General features: G+C 44.1%; 1 protein-coding gene across 3 annotated transcripts in view; it reads left to right on the top strand.

Moving 5' to 3' along the window:
* The window catches only part of cep63 (centrosomal protein 63), an 89144-nt gene that overhangs the window by 63153 nt on the left and 12258 nt on the right, over positions 1-13733 (top strand). For all 3 annotated transcript variants that reach the window (XM_067995685.1, XM_067995684.1, XM_067995683.1), the window contains one exon: positions 5091-5293. In XM_067995685.1, coding sequence (XP_067851786.1) covers positions 5091-5293 — 203 coding nt within the window. The remainder of the gene's footprint in view (positions 1-5090; positions 5294-13733) is intronic.

The following is a 13733-nucleotide window of genomic DNA, read 5'->3' as shown; positions in this document are numbered from 1 at the left end:
ATATCTCTTTTTCCTAGATCATGACAATTCATGGTTAATAAAATACAGTTTCCATAATACAAGACTACCTTTTACTAAAAAAAACAAATCTAATTTTAATGAAATAAAAGTGCATCCTGCAGCTATTACCATTTTCCAGTTTATCCACACTGCAACTAATTTCTATGCGGGTTTAGTGACTGATTCATGGGTTTGAAAATGAGTCTTTGGCGCTCAGTTGGTAAAGGTAGTGTTTAACTGAGACAGAGGGCTCGATTTTCGCACCCGCGATTGGGGGCGTTCGTGGTGGGGGGGCTGCGAAAATCGGGGATTCCCGGGGCGCGTCCGGAGCCCGGCTACAACCCGCCCCATTTCTGGGTTCCCCGCTGACGTGCGCGCAGCCCCCGCATGTGGGACTCCCGCCGGCAATTAAAGCCAGCGGGGTGCCACTTATGGTAATTGAACAGGTACTTCAGGTTGTTTACAGACCTGATTGACCTGTTATTTTAGATGGGGTGGGATTTTGCAACTGACTTGGACTGTTTCCCGTACTGGGGGAAACACTCCCAGTTCAAATGGACGTGTTGCAGCCATCAGCCTGTGGCAGCTGCAAAGGTCAATTTGACAGGTTGTGGGGGGGGAGACCCTCACGCATTGCAGGAGGCCACTCTGTCACTTTGGACAAAGTTTGGCCTCCACCGCCCTCCTCCTAACAATAAAATTCACCAACTTGCACACTTACCCCGGTGTCCAGACACATTTACCTACCTTGCGGACCCCCTCAGATGTACATCTTCCGGATGGGGGCCGCCATAGCTGCAGTCATGACCTCCTCGGAGGGCGAACAGCATCACCAGCCACACCGTCCACCTCTGACACGTGGAGCTCCACAACACAGTGCTGTGACACATCCACCTGCACAGCAGGAGGGAGGGCAATCGCAGAGAGAGATGCGTCGCAGAGGGCACTACCCTCGCCACAGGGTCCACAGACCGAGGCTCAGCTTCCTGGACCTCTCTGAGCAGCAATGTACACGGAGGCTCGGAGTCACTCGACATGTAGTCGTGGACATCTGCAGCCTCCTTCATGCCGAGCTGCTCCCGGCTGGCCCGAGCACCATCTTCTTACCTGTCGCTGTCAAAGTCACCACTGCCCTCAACAACTTCTCCACATCCTTCCAGGGTGCCACCGGGGACATCGCCGACGTCTCTCAGTCGTCTGCAAATACAACTACACCCACTGTGCAGTGACACAATGGGTGGCATCATTTGTGGGTCTTCATTGTGATCCTCAGGAAAGGGCATTATTGCACAAACCAGACAAGATTTGCAAAGATGTGGCAGTAGTGGTGCCAATATAATATGTAATGTGAGTTGATCAGAAATTAAATATAAGTAAAAACCATGACAAACCCTCAAACACCCTTGTGCATCCCCTTCATGCTCACGACACGTTTGCCTTACGCTTCCTACTGCACATATGTGATGCATGCCCTGTGGCTGCAGCACAGGTAGTGGCAGGTTGAGTGAAGATGACCGTGAAAGAGATGCATGAGAGGGTGAGTATGAGATAGAGCCATGAGATTGTATGAGGATTGGGTTGAGTGGTAGTGGCGGGATGAGTACTGGCGAGGTGAGTAAGTGCAGGTAAGATGAGGATGAGGTTTGAGTGGGTGTGAGGGGTGATGTGACAGAGTAGTGTGGGCAGTGCAGAAGGAGATGTGGGGTGGGGGCGGTGATGTGGCAGACGAAGTGTAGGGGAATGAGTAAGTGTACTCACTTTGGCTGACCTACTGAGGTCATTGGAGCGCCTCCTGCACTGTATGCAGGTGGGCGATATGTGGGTGGTGCAGGTGACCTCCTCTGCCACCTCGAGCCAGGCCTTGGTGGCAGAGGCAGGCCGCTTCCTCCCGCCCGCCGGGGTGGGGAAGATCTCTGTCCTCCCCCTCCTCCTTACCCCATCCAATAAGAGCTGGAGTGAGGCATCATTAAACCTGGGAGCGCCTTCCCCCTGGGCTGCTCCATGCTGTAATTTTTCCTATTTCTTGCAGCATCAGTCAGTGGAGGACTGCCCCTTTAAATAGAGCTCCTCCAGCTGACAGACCTGACTGCGCATGCGCAGTCCGCCTGACGCGCAGATCAGCAGTGGGGAACCCGGAAGACCAGGTAAGTGGATCCAATCAGCCTGCGATTGCGCGCGGGGCAGACTGATTTCACCGGGCGCGTTACCCACGCGCCCAATTGACCCCCCCTGCCGCCAGGGTAATATCGGGCCCAGAATGTCCCAGTTTAGGCTCCTGGTCTGTGCTGAGGTAACTGAATTTAGCTGGGCCAGCAGTTTCAGGCACTATAATTGACCTCGATGTCCCTGGGCTGGAGAGAGTTCCTGGTTCATGCTAGAACGTGCAAGTGTGCGCATGTTACATTTACATTGTTAAATTGATTCTACAGCACAGAAACAGGCCATTTGGCCCAACTGGTCTATGCCGGCGTTTATGCTCCACCCGAGCCTTCTCCCTCCCTACTTCATATACCCCTAGCAGCATATCCTTCTATTCCTTTCTCCCTCATGTGCTTATCTAGCTTCCCCTTAAATGCATCTATGCTATTTGCCTCAACTACTCCATGTGATAGCAAGTTCCACATTCTAACCACTCTTTGGGTAAAGAAGTTTCTCCTGAATTCCCTATTGGATTTATTAGTGACTATTGATGACCTCTAGTTTTGGACTCCCCCACAAGTGGAAACATTTTCTCTGTGTCTCGAGAAAAGAGCCCCGATCCATTCAGCCTTTCCTAATAAGTATATCCTCTCAGATCTGGTATCATCCTTGTGAATCTTTTTTGCACCTTGTGCAGTACCTCTATATTCTTTTTATAATATGGAGACCAGAATTGTTCACAGAAATCCAAGTCTAACCAAGGTTCTGTACCAGTTTAATGTGACTGTTTTCAATTCTGACCCTCTAGAAATGAACCCCAGTGCTTGGTTTGCCTTTTTTACATAAGAACATAAGAAATAGGAGCAGGAGGAGGCCAATCGGCCCCTCGAGCCTGCTCCGCCATTCAATAAGATCATGGCTGATCTGATCCTAACCTCAAATTTAAATTCATGTCCAATTTCCTGCCCGCTCCCCGTAACCCCTAATTCCCTTTACTTCTAGGAAACTGTCTATTTCTGTTTTAAATTTATTTAATGATGTAGCTTCCACAGCTTCCTGGGGCAGCAAATTCCACAGACCTACTACCCTCTGAGTGAAGAAGTTTCTCCTCATCTCAGTTTTGAAAGAGCAGCCCCTTATTCTAAGATTATGCCCCCTAGTTCTAGTTTCACCCATCCTTGGGAACATCCTTACCGCATCCACCCGATCAAGCCCCTTCACAATCTTATATGTTTCAATAAGATCGCCTCTCATTCTTCTGAACTCCAATGAGTAGAGTCCCAATCTACTCAACCTCTCCTCATATGTCCGCCCCCTCATCCCCGGGATTAACCGAGTGAACCTTCTTTGTACTGCCTCGAGAGCAAGTATGTCTTTTCTTAAGTATGGAGACCAAAACTGTATGCAGTATTCCAGGTGCGGTCTCACCAATACCTTATATAACTGCAGCAATACCTCCCTGTTTTTATATTCTATCCCCCTAGCAATAAAAGCCAACATTCCATTGGCCTTCTTGATCACCTGCTGCACCTGCATACTAACTTTTTGATTTTCTTGCACTAGGACCCCCAGATCCCTTTGTACTGCAGTACTTTCCAGTTTCTCACCATTAAGATAATAACTTGCTCTCTGATTTTTCCTGCCAAAGTGCATAACCTCACATTTTCCAATATTGTATTGCATCTGCCAAATCTCCGCCCACTCACCCAGTCTGTCTATATCCCCTTGTAGGTTTTTTATGTCCTCCTCACTCTCTACTTTCTCCCCCATCTTTGTATCATCTGTAAACTTTGATATGTTACACTTGGTCCCCTCCTCCAAATCGTTAATATAGATTGTAAAGAGTTGGGGACCCAGCACCGACCCCTGCGGAACACCACTGGCTACTGGTTGCCAGTCCGAGAATGAACCATTTATCCCAACTCTCTGCTTCCTGTTAGATAACCAATCCTCCACCCATGCCAGAATATTACCCCCAATCCAGTGATTCTTTATCTTGAGCAATAATCTTTTATGTGGCACCTTGTCGAATGCCTTCTGGAAGTCTAAATACACTACGTCCACTGGTTCCCCTTTATCCACCCTGAACGTTATGTCCTCAAAGAACTCAAGCAAATTTGTCAGACATGACTTCCCCTTCGTAAAGCCATGCTGACTTTGTCCTATTAAATTATGTTTATCCAAATGTTCTGCTACTGTCTCCTTAATAATGGACTCCAAAATTTTACCCACCACAGATGTTAGGCTAACTGGCCTATAATTTCCAGCCTTCTGCCTACTACCCTTTTTAAATAAGGGTGTTACATTAGCAGTTTTCCAATCTGCCGGGACCTTTGCCGAGTCCAGAGAATTTTGGAAAATTATTACCAAAGCATCCACAATCCCTACTGCCACTTCCCTCAAGACCCTAGGATGGAAGCCATCAGGTCCAGGGGATTTATCCGCCTTGAGTCCCATTAATTTACTGAGTACCAATTCCTTAGTGATTTTAATCGTATTTAGCTCCTCCCCCCCCAGAGCCCCCTGTTTGTCCTGTGTTGGGATATTCTTCGTGTCCTCTACCGTAAAGACTGAATGGCCTTATTAACCTGTGTCGCTACTTTTAGTGATTAGTATATCTGTACCCTGAGGTCCCTTTGTTCCTCTACCCCATTTAGACCCTTATTAGCCAGCAATATGTGGCCTTCTTGATCTTCCTACCAAAATGCAGTATATCGAAATTCATTTGCCAATTATACACCCATTTTGCAAGTATATTAATGCCGCCTTGCATGTTTCATGACAACAGGATTGGGCTTGGCAGTGATGCTCCATGTGGTTGAATAGTCTGTGACATTAGGTTGACACTTGAAGAATGGTGATATTGGTGAGCTGCAAGAGTCGGTGACTTTCAGAGGGGAGGAGAGAGAATGAAAAAAAACTAACAATCTTTCCATTTATTTTAATGACAGCGGAATTGTTCGATAACAGACCTGCGCGATGGCTATTTTTCATCTCTGAGGCAATTGGAACAGGAGAACCAGCAGCTTCAGCAAGAACTGGCTGAAGTGAGAACCAAGCTGGAGATGTCAGCCAAGGTGTCTCAGGACAGATATGAGATGCTCCTGCTGCAGATACAGAACAAGCTGACAGATATCAGAGAAACAGAAGACAGGTATGGAGCATTTGTCAATCAAGATAAGTAGTAAAATTTCAACTGGCTGCATTGACATCAATCCATAATTTTTGTGTCATCTTTGGGTTATTATAGACTTTCTTTAGGGATTAAATACTTGACTTTTCATGTCGTGGCTATTAAGATGTTATATATTGGACTGTTTACTTAGGAGTATGTTCCGATTTAGTGACATCATAAACCGTTTGATGTGTACAGTCTTGGTTTATCATCACCAAATGGATGTAATGCCGCGTGTGCATATGTTTATATAATTAAAAGTCCAGCAGCTATCTGTAGTACCGCACCTCCCAAAGGCATCACTCCTTAATGTGTGTCTTCAGAGGCATCACAGTCCAAGGCATCTCACAGTCCTAGGGCAAAACCATTGTGATTGGCTCAGATGACCACGAACTGTTGTTACCAAATATCCGATTGACTAAATGCAAACAAATCAAAAGTAGCATGAAGACAGGTTGCATCAACTTGGTTTGTATTCCCTTGAGTATAGAAGATTGAGGAGTGATCTGATGGCGAGGTGTTTAAAATAATTATGGGATTCGATAGGGTAGATACAGATAAACTATTTCCTCTGGTGGGAGAATCAAGAACAAGGGGACATAATAAAATTAGAACTAGGCCATTCAGGCTGGAAATAAGGAAGCAGTTTTTCACACAAAGGGTATCATAGTATGTTACAGCACAGGAGGAGGCCATTCAGCCCATCATGCCCGTGCCGGCTCTTTGAAAGAGCTATCCGATTAGTCCCATTCCCATCCGCTTTCCCATAGCCATGTAATTTTTTTCCCTTCAAGTATTTAACCAAGTCTCCTTTGAAAATTATTATTGAATCTGCTCCCACCACCCTTTCAGGCAGTGCATTCCAGATCGTAACAACTCTCTGCGTAAATAAATGTTTCCTCATGTCACTTCTGGTTCTTTTGCCAATCTCCTTAAATCTGAGTCCTCTGGTTACCGACCCTTCTGCCAGTGGAAACAGTTTCTCCTTATTTACTCTATCAAAACTGTTCATGATTTTGAACACCTCTATCAAATCTCCTCTTAACCTTCTTTGCACTAAGGAGAACAATTCCAGTTTCTCCAGTCTCTCCACATAACTGAAGTCCCTCATCCCAGGTACCATTCTAGTAAATCTCTTCTGTACCCTCTGTAAGGCCTTCACATCTTTCCTAAAGTGTGGTGCCCAGAATTGAACACAATACTCCAGCTGGGGCCTAACCAGTGATTTACAAAGGTTTAGCATAACTTCTGTGTTTTTGTACTCTATGCCTCTATAGATAAAGACCAGGATCCCATATGCTTTTTTAAAAGCCTTCTCAACTTGTCCTGCCACCTTCAAAGATTTGTGTATGTGCATCCCCAGGTCTCTGTTCCTGCACCCCTTTAAAATTGTGCCATTTAGTTTATATTACCTCTCCTCATTCTTCCTACCAAAATGTATAATTTCACACTTCTCTGTTTTAAATTTCATCTGCCATGTCTTTACTACATTTCTGAGTTTTGCGTCATCTGCAAACTTTGAAATTATACCCTCTATACCCAAATCCAGGTCATTAGTATATATCAAAAAGAACAGTGGTTCTGGGGAACACCACTGTATACTTCCCTCCAGTCTGAAAAACAACCGTTCACCACTGCACTCTGCTTTCTGTCCCTTAGCCAATTTTGTATCCACGCTGCCACTGTCCCTTTAATCCCATTGCTTACAAATCTATTATAAGGTACTTTTATCAAATGCCATTTGAAAGTTCATAATCGCAACATCAACCACACTACCCTCATCACCCTCTCCGTTACTCCGTCGAAGAACTCAACAAATCCTTAATTTCCTTTAACAAATCCGTGCTGACTTTCATTTATTATCCCATACTTTTCCAAGTGCCATTTAATTTTGTCCCAGATTATTGTCTCTAAAAGTTTCCCCACCACTGACATTAGGCTGACTGACCTGTATTGCTGGGTCTATCCCTCTCCCCTTTGTTGAACCGGGCTGTAACAGCGACACCCACATCCCATGAACGAATAAAAAAAAAGTGACGTTTTAATGATCTATGTACCCCTAAGTCTCTTTAGACCTCTACTGTTATGAGCTTTTCACCATTTAGAAAGTACTCTGATCTATCCTTTTTAGGTCCAAAGTGGATGACCTCACACTTGCCTACATTGAAATCCATTTGCCATAGTTTTCCCCATTCACTTAATCTATTAATATCTCTCTGTAATATTATGCTTCCATCTACACTGCATACAATCGGCAAATTTGGATATGTGGCTCTCTATCCAGTCATCTAAATCATTAATACAGTGAATAGCTGAGGCCCCAAAACAGGTCCCTATGGGACACCACTCGTCACATCCTGCCAATTTGAGTATCTGCCCATTATCCCTACTCTCTGCCTCCTGCAGCTCAGCCAATTTCCTAACATGGTCAATAATTTGCCCTCAATTCCATGAGCTTCAACTTTAGCTAATAGTCTTTTATGAGGGACTTTATTGAATGCCTTCTGAAAGTCCATGTAAACAACATCCATAGACATTCCTCTGTCCACTACTTTAGTCTCCTTCAAAATGTTCAGTCAGGTTCATTAGGCATGACCTACCTTTTACAAATCCATGCTGGCTCTCGCTGATCAGCTGAAAATTTTCAAGGTGTTCAGTCACACTATCCTTAATTATAGACTCTAGTAATTTCCCTACAATAGATGTTAGGCTAACTGGCCTTTAATTCCCTGGTTCCCCCTCTCACGTTTCTTAAATAACAGTGTGACATGTGCAATTTTCCAATCTAAAGGAATGGTTCCTGAATAGAGAGAACTTTGGAAGATTATAGTTAGGGCTTCTGCAACGTTCTCACCTACTTCCTTTAAAACCCTGGGATGGAAACCATCTGGTCCTGGGGATTTGTCACTCTTCAATGCCATTATTTTCTTCATTACTGTTAATTTGCTTACGTTAATTATGGTGAGTCCCTGTCCCTGATTCAAAATTAGTTTCCTTGGGGCGTCCGGCATGCTATCCTCTTACTCCACTATAAATACTGATGCAAAGTAATTATTTAACATGTCCACCATTTCCTTATTTTCATTTACAATATCACCATTATCAGTTTTTAAAGGGCCTACATTGCTCTTCACTATCCGAACCATCTCCTCCTTGAACGCCTCCCATTGTTCAGTTACTGTTTCGCCTACCAATTTTTGCTTCCAATCCACCAGGGCAAGATCCCTTTTTGAATCTGGAACTCTTTCTTTCCCTCCTTCCCCCACCCCCACAAAAGGCTGTGGATGCTGAGGGTCAATTGGAGGTTTCAAGACTGAGATCGATAGATCTTTGTTCGGTAAGGGTATCAAGAGATGTGGAACCAAGGCAGGTAAATGTTGTTGAGGTACAGATCAGCCATGATCTAACTGAATGGTGTAACAGGTTCGAGGGGCTGAATGTTCCTGTACGTTTATCCCTAGCAGGAAGGAACGAGTAGACGAAAGGGGAAAAAGAACAATCAAATCCCACAATTATTTTTCAAAGCTAAAATAATTTTTTCATGTTATTGGCCACCAACTTCCATCTTCGCTCGGGCTGGTGTATTCAGCTACAAATAACATTTATAACTTCTTAAAAAATGACACAAATGTTCAAAATAGTTAACTTGATGCTTAAAACTAGTTAACATTAGAAATGCCTGCCGAAAATTTGAGTGTTGGCCAACAAATGAGGAAAGAGACAGTATCAAGCTAAAAGAAAAGGCTTGCACATATGCAAGGGAAAGTGGAAATCCAGTGGACTGAGAGAATTATAAAAAGCAACAAAAGGATACAAAGAAAGTAATGAGATGCAAAAAGGGAATATTTAAAAAAAATACTTGCAAGGGTTATCAAAGCTTATCAGCAAAAGATGTTATAAATATATTGAGATTGAGTGTGGTGAGAATATTGGCTCATTAAAGACAGATACAGGTGAGACTATAACAGACAATAAGGAAATGGCAGACTTGTTAAATGAGTACTTTGTAGCCGTTTTCATAGTAGAGGAAGAGGACAAAATACCAGTGGTATAAGGGAACCTAAAAGGAAGTCAAGGGGAGAAACTTAATGGATTTAGAACAAGTAAAAAAAGAAATGGGAATGGAGAAAATAATGGGACTTAAGATAGACAAATCTCCAGGACCTGATGGTATTAAGAGGAACAAGTGAGGACATTACAGATGCGATAGTCATAATTTTTCAAAGCTCTCTTAAATTCAAGAATTGTGCTTCTGGATTGGAAAATTGCAAATGTTGTTCCATTATTTAAGAAGATAGGGAGGAAGAAACCAGGTGACTACAGGCCTTTCAGTTTAATGTCAGTTAAACTGGTAAGTTAGTGGAATCTATCATCAGAAGCAGAGAGACTGAGCACTTGAACAAGTATGAGCTGATTGAAGAGAGTCAGCATGGATTTGTGTAGGGTAGGTTGGGTCTGACTAACCTAGTTGAATTTTTTGGGTCGTTCACTAGCATGATGGACAGAGGAGTGACTATGGATGTTGTCTATATGGACTTCCAGAAGGCATTCAATAGGGTTCCACACAAGAGATTATCAAAAATGAAATCGCATGGGATTGGTGGTAACCTTGTGACATGGATTAGTAATTGGAGGTTGGAGACAGATAGGGACAAAGGGAATGTTCTCTGATTGGTGTGATCAGACAAGTGTTCCCCAGGGATCTGTACTGGTACCTCAGCTTTTCACTATAAATATCAATGACATGGTTAAAGGAATAGAGAGTTGTATAACCAAGTTTGCAGATGACACTACGTTAGGAGGCACAGTAAGTTGTGTAGGTGGAAGCAGGAAGTTACAAAGGAACGTAGACAGATTAAGTGTGTGTGCAAAACTATAGCAGATGGAGTTCAGTGTGGGGAAGTGTGAGATCATCCATTTTGGATCTGAGAAAGACAAATTTGAATATTTTTTTAATAGTGAGAGACTAGGAACTGTGAAGGAGCAAAGGGATTTAGATGCTCATGTACATAAATCACTAAAAGCTAGTGCACAGGTACAAAAAGTAATCAAAAAAGCTAATTGAATGTTGGCCTTTATCTCAAAGGGGCTGGAATACAAAGGGGAGGAAGTGATGCTCCAGTTGTACAGAGCCTTGGTCAGACCCCATCTGGAGACTGTGTACAGTTCTGGGCACCGCACCTCAGGAAGGATATACTGACCTTGGAGAGGGTGCAGCACAAATTCACCAGAATGATACCGGGGCTTTGTAGGGGGTGGTGGTATGTGTCAGCTTCGCCTCTGACTTCTGAGCAGTTTGAATCGCTCCCACTTCCTGGGTTCTAGACCTTGGACTTATTTGGGGGTTGTGACAAAGTGCAGCAGACAACTGGTTTTGGTGCAAGAAACTTTGACCTTTATTCAAGAGAGAAAATACAACACAATAATCTTAACACTCTAATAAAATGGGGAACTCTTCGGTACACACGAGGGAAATTACAGTAGAAAGATACCTCACCCCTCCCAATCCCACTGCACTAGCTAAGTTGGACTCTAAAGGGCCAGAGATAATGCTCACCAAACGAATCCTTGACAGTAATTCACCCAGAGGTAAGTCAGAAATAGATCGTAGAGTGGAAACTTTGCGGATGTTCGGTTTTCTCCCGAGTTGGTTCTCTTTGGTCGCGGTGGCCCAATATTACCCGGTTGGTTGGTGGCAACATTTGGTTGGTTGTTTCGTAAGGCCCTTGTTGCCGTGAGGTGTCTGATGGTCACTGGGACTGTTGCTCTGGTTTCTTCTTGAGTGTCGGCCTGCTTCTAGAGCTACTGACCTTCCCTGTCGAACTGCTTTCCTGTTGACTCCTTACCTTGTTGTTCGCTGGAAGCTGCTGTTCTTTCCAGAGACAGGCAGAACACCAGCGCAAGCAAGAGCCAGAGAGAGAGAGGTTTCGAGTTTCCACTTCTATATCCCCCTCCTACAATGATCTTCGTCACTTTTTAAAAAGAAACACTTCATGTCTGTTTAAACAGTTCTTACAAACTCCTTAAGAATCTTTGATGGCTTTTTGATGGTCCCTCATCATGTTGCAGTTGCTTCTCCCGATGGGTCATTGTTAATTCCGATTTTAGAGCTTGTCACACAAGGCTTCCTTTTGTATCCAACGTCCTAGGTGTTGATGGGTTTTGCTTTAAAACAAAGGCATGGCCCCACCATGTCTGGAGCAGTTGCCTCTTTCAATGGCAGTGAATGTCGACCACCTGCTGTCGGTTTTGCATTAAAACAGAGACATGTCTGAAGCAGTAATTCTCCCACATTCCACTGTGTGTTGTTGATTTCGCCTGGTGACCTCTCACCTGTCCTTCCATCTTAGGATTTTGGTCAATGGCCAAAGTTTCCCATACTCAGGGTTTTTCTCTGAGTTTTGGGGGATCTGTGAATTTTGAGAATCTTACAGCTTAAAGGGTTAAATTATGAGGAGAGGTTGCATTAACTTGGCTTGTATTCCCTTGTTTAGAAGGTTGAGGGGTGATCTAATTAAGTGACAAAGGGATTCAGTAGGGTAGAGAAACAATTTCCTCAGGTAGGAGAATCCAAAACAAGGAGGCATAATCTTAAAATTAGAGCTAGTCCATTCAGGAGTGAAATCAAGAAATACTTTTTCACACAAAGGATAGTGGAAATCTGGAACTCGCTGAGGGTCAATTGAAAAATTCAAACAGAGATCAATAGATTTTTGTTAGATCAAGGAACTTGGAAAAGAGGCGGATAAGTGGAGTTGAGGTATAGATCAGCCATAATCTAATTGAATGGCAGAACAGGCTGGAGGGGCTGAATGGCCTCCTTCTGTTCCTATTTGCATTGGGGCCAAAGAGGGATGTCTGAGGTAATTTATTGCTGGCCATGGACAGAGCCAGTCAGTGAGTCCAGTCTTGAACCATGATATGTGAGTAGTTGGGCAGTGCTGAAACCAGCAACAGCTTCAGGAAGAGCTACAGGGCAACTGGGGAGTAAGGGGGAAAAGTATTGTTCGTTATGTAAATAACTGAGAGAAAGGAGGAAAAGATAAAGAACTTGCATCTTAAGCAAGTACTGCAAATCCAATCAAGTAAAAAAAAATAACGTGAATAACTGGTTAGAGGATGTTCTGAAGTGGCAAGGACAATTAAAGTTACTTGCAACTGAAGCAAGTTTTGAAAACGGGTAAATAGTATTATAAATATTATATCCTATATATTTCAGTGGAATGTTTAATATTCTTGCCTCATAGCAAGCCATGCAGTGTATTGCTACAGTAAATTTGCTGTATTGACAGCAATGAATGAGTCTCTAACATTTAGGCTGCAGCTGGAGTCTAGAAACATCAGAAACTACTCCATGCACCTGACTACCTATGAGCAATGCCACAGGAGAGCTCCAGTTACATAGAAAGTGCCTAAATATTTTACAAAAAATTGTTGAGGTCAAGCAGTAATTGGCAGGATGACAATATTATGGGATTTCCATAATATATTGTCCTGTCACAAGCCCCATGAATCCTACTCTCTCTCAGCATCTTTATAACACTGCATTTTATTAAGCCTACTTCCCCAGCTTCATTTCTGGCCACCACAGTATCGATTGCTTGTCAGGGCATCAAATCAACTGTTGTATTAAACACTGCATGCCCTGGTTTATGCTGAGCGGGGAATTTTGGATTGTGTTAAAGTGCTGTAGCACAGCTCCCCTGATGTCATGTTATAAAGGAACTGCTCGCTATAGCATTATACTAGACAGAGCAGCAAATCCCTGGTTTGATTCCCAGTCTATGTTGAATTAGTAGAACTCAGCCAGAACAGCAATTTGTTTTAACTATTTGTGCTTGGGATGTCCTTTATGACCTATCTCTAACTGCTCTGAGAAAATGAAGGTGAGCTACCACCTGCTAGACCATTTCAGAGGACAATCAAGGGCTTCATTTTAGCACCCGCTATCGGGTGCGTTCCTGGCGGGGGGGGCTCCGAAAATCGTGGAATCCCGGAGCGGGTCCGGAGCCCGGCTCCAACCCGCCCACTTCCGGGTTCCCCACTGATGCGCCGGCGTGCGCGCGCAGCCCCCGCAGGTGGGAATCACGCAGGCAATTAAAGCCAGCAGGATGCCACTTGAAAGTATTTATCTTGCTCGTTCAGGTCGTTTACAGACCTGATTGAGCTGTTTTATTAGGAGGGGTGGGATTTTACACTGAACTGAGACTGTTTCCCATACTGGGGGAAACAGTCCCAGTTCAAATGGACGTGTTGCAGCCAGCAGCCTGTGACAGCTGCACAGGTCCATTCGACAGGTGGAGGGGGGGGGAGATGCTTTACCATCGCAGGAGGCCACTCCGTCACTTTGGACAAAGTTTGGCCTCCACCACCCTCCTCCTAACAAGAAAATTCACCGACCTGGAACCGCAACCCCAGT

This window comes from Heptranchias perlo, chromosome 13, assembly GCF_035084215.1.
Source record: "Heptranchias perlo isolate sHepPer1 chromosome 13, sHepPer1.hap1, whole genome shotgun sequence".
In the NCBI taxonomy this organism is placed as follows: Eukaryota; Metazoa; Chordata; class Chondrichthyes; order Hexanchiformes; family Hexanchidae; genus Heptranchias; species Heptranchias perlo.
Note: the sequence above shows the minus strand (reverse complement) of the source record. Positions and strands in the feature narration are given on the sequence as shown.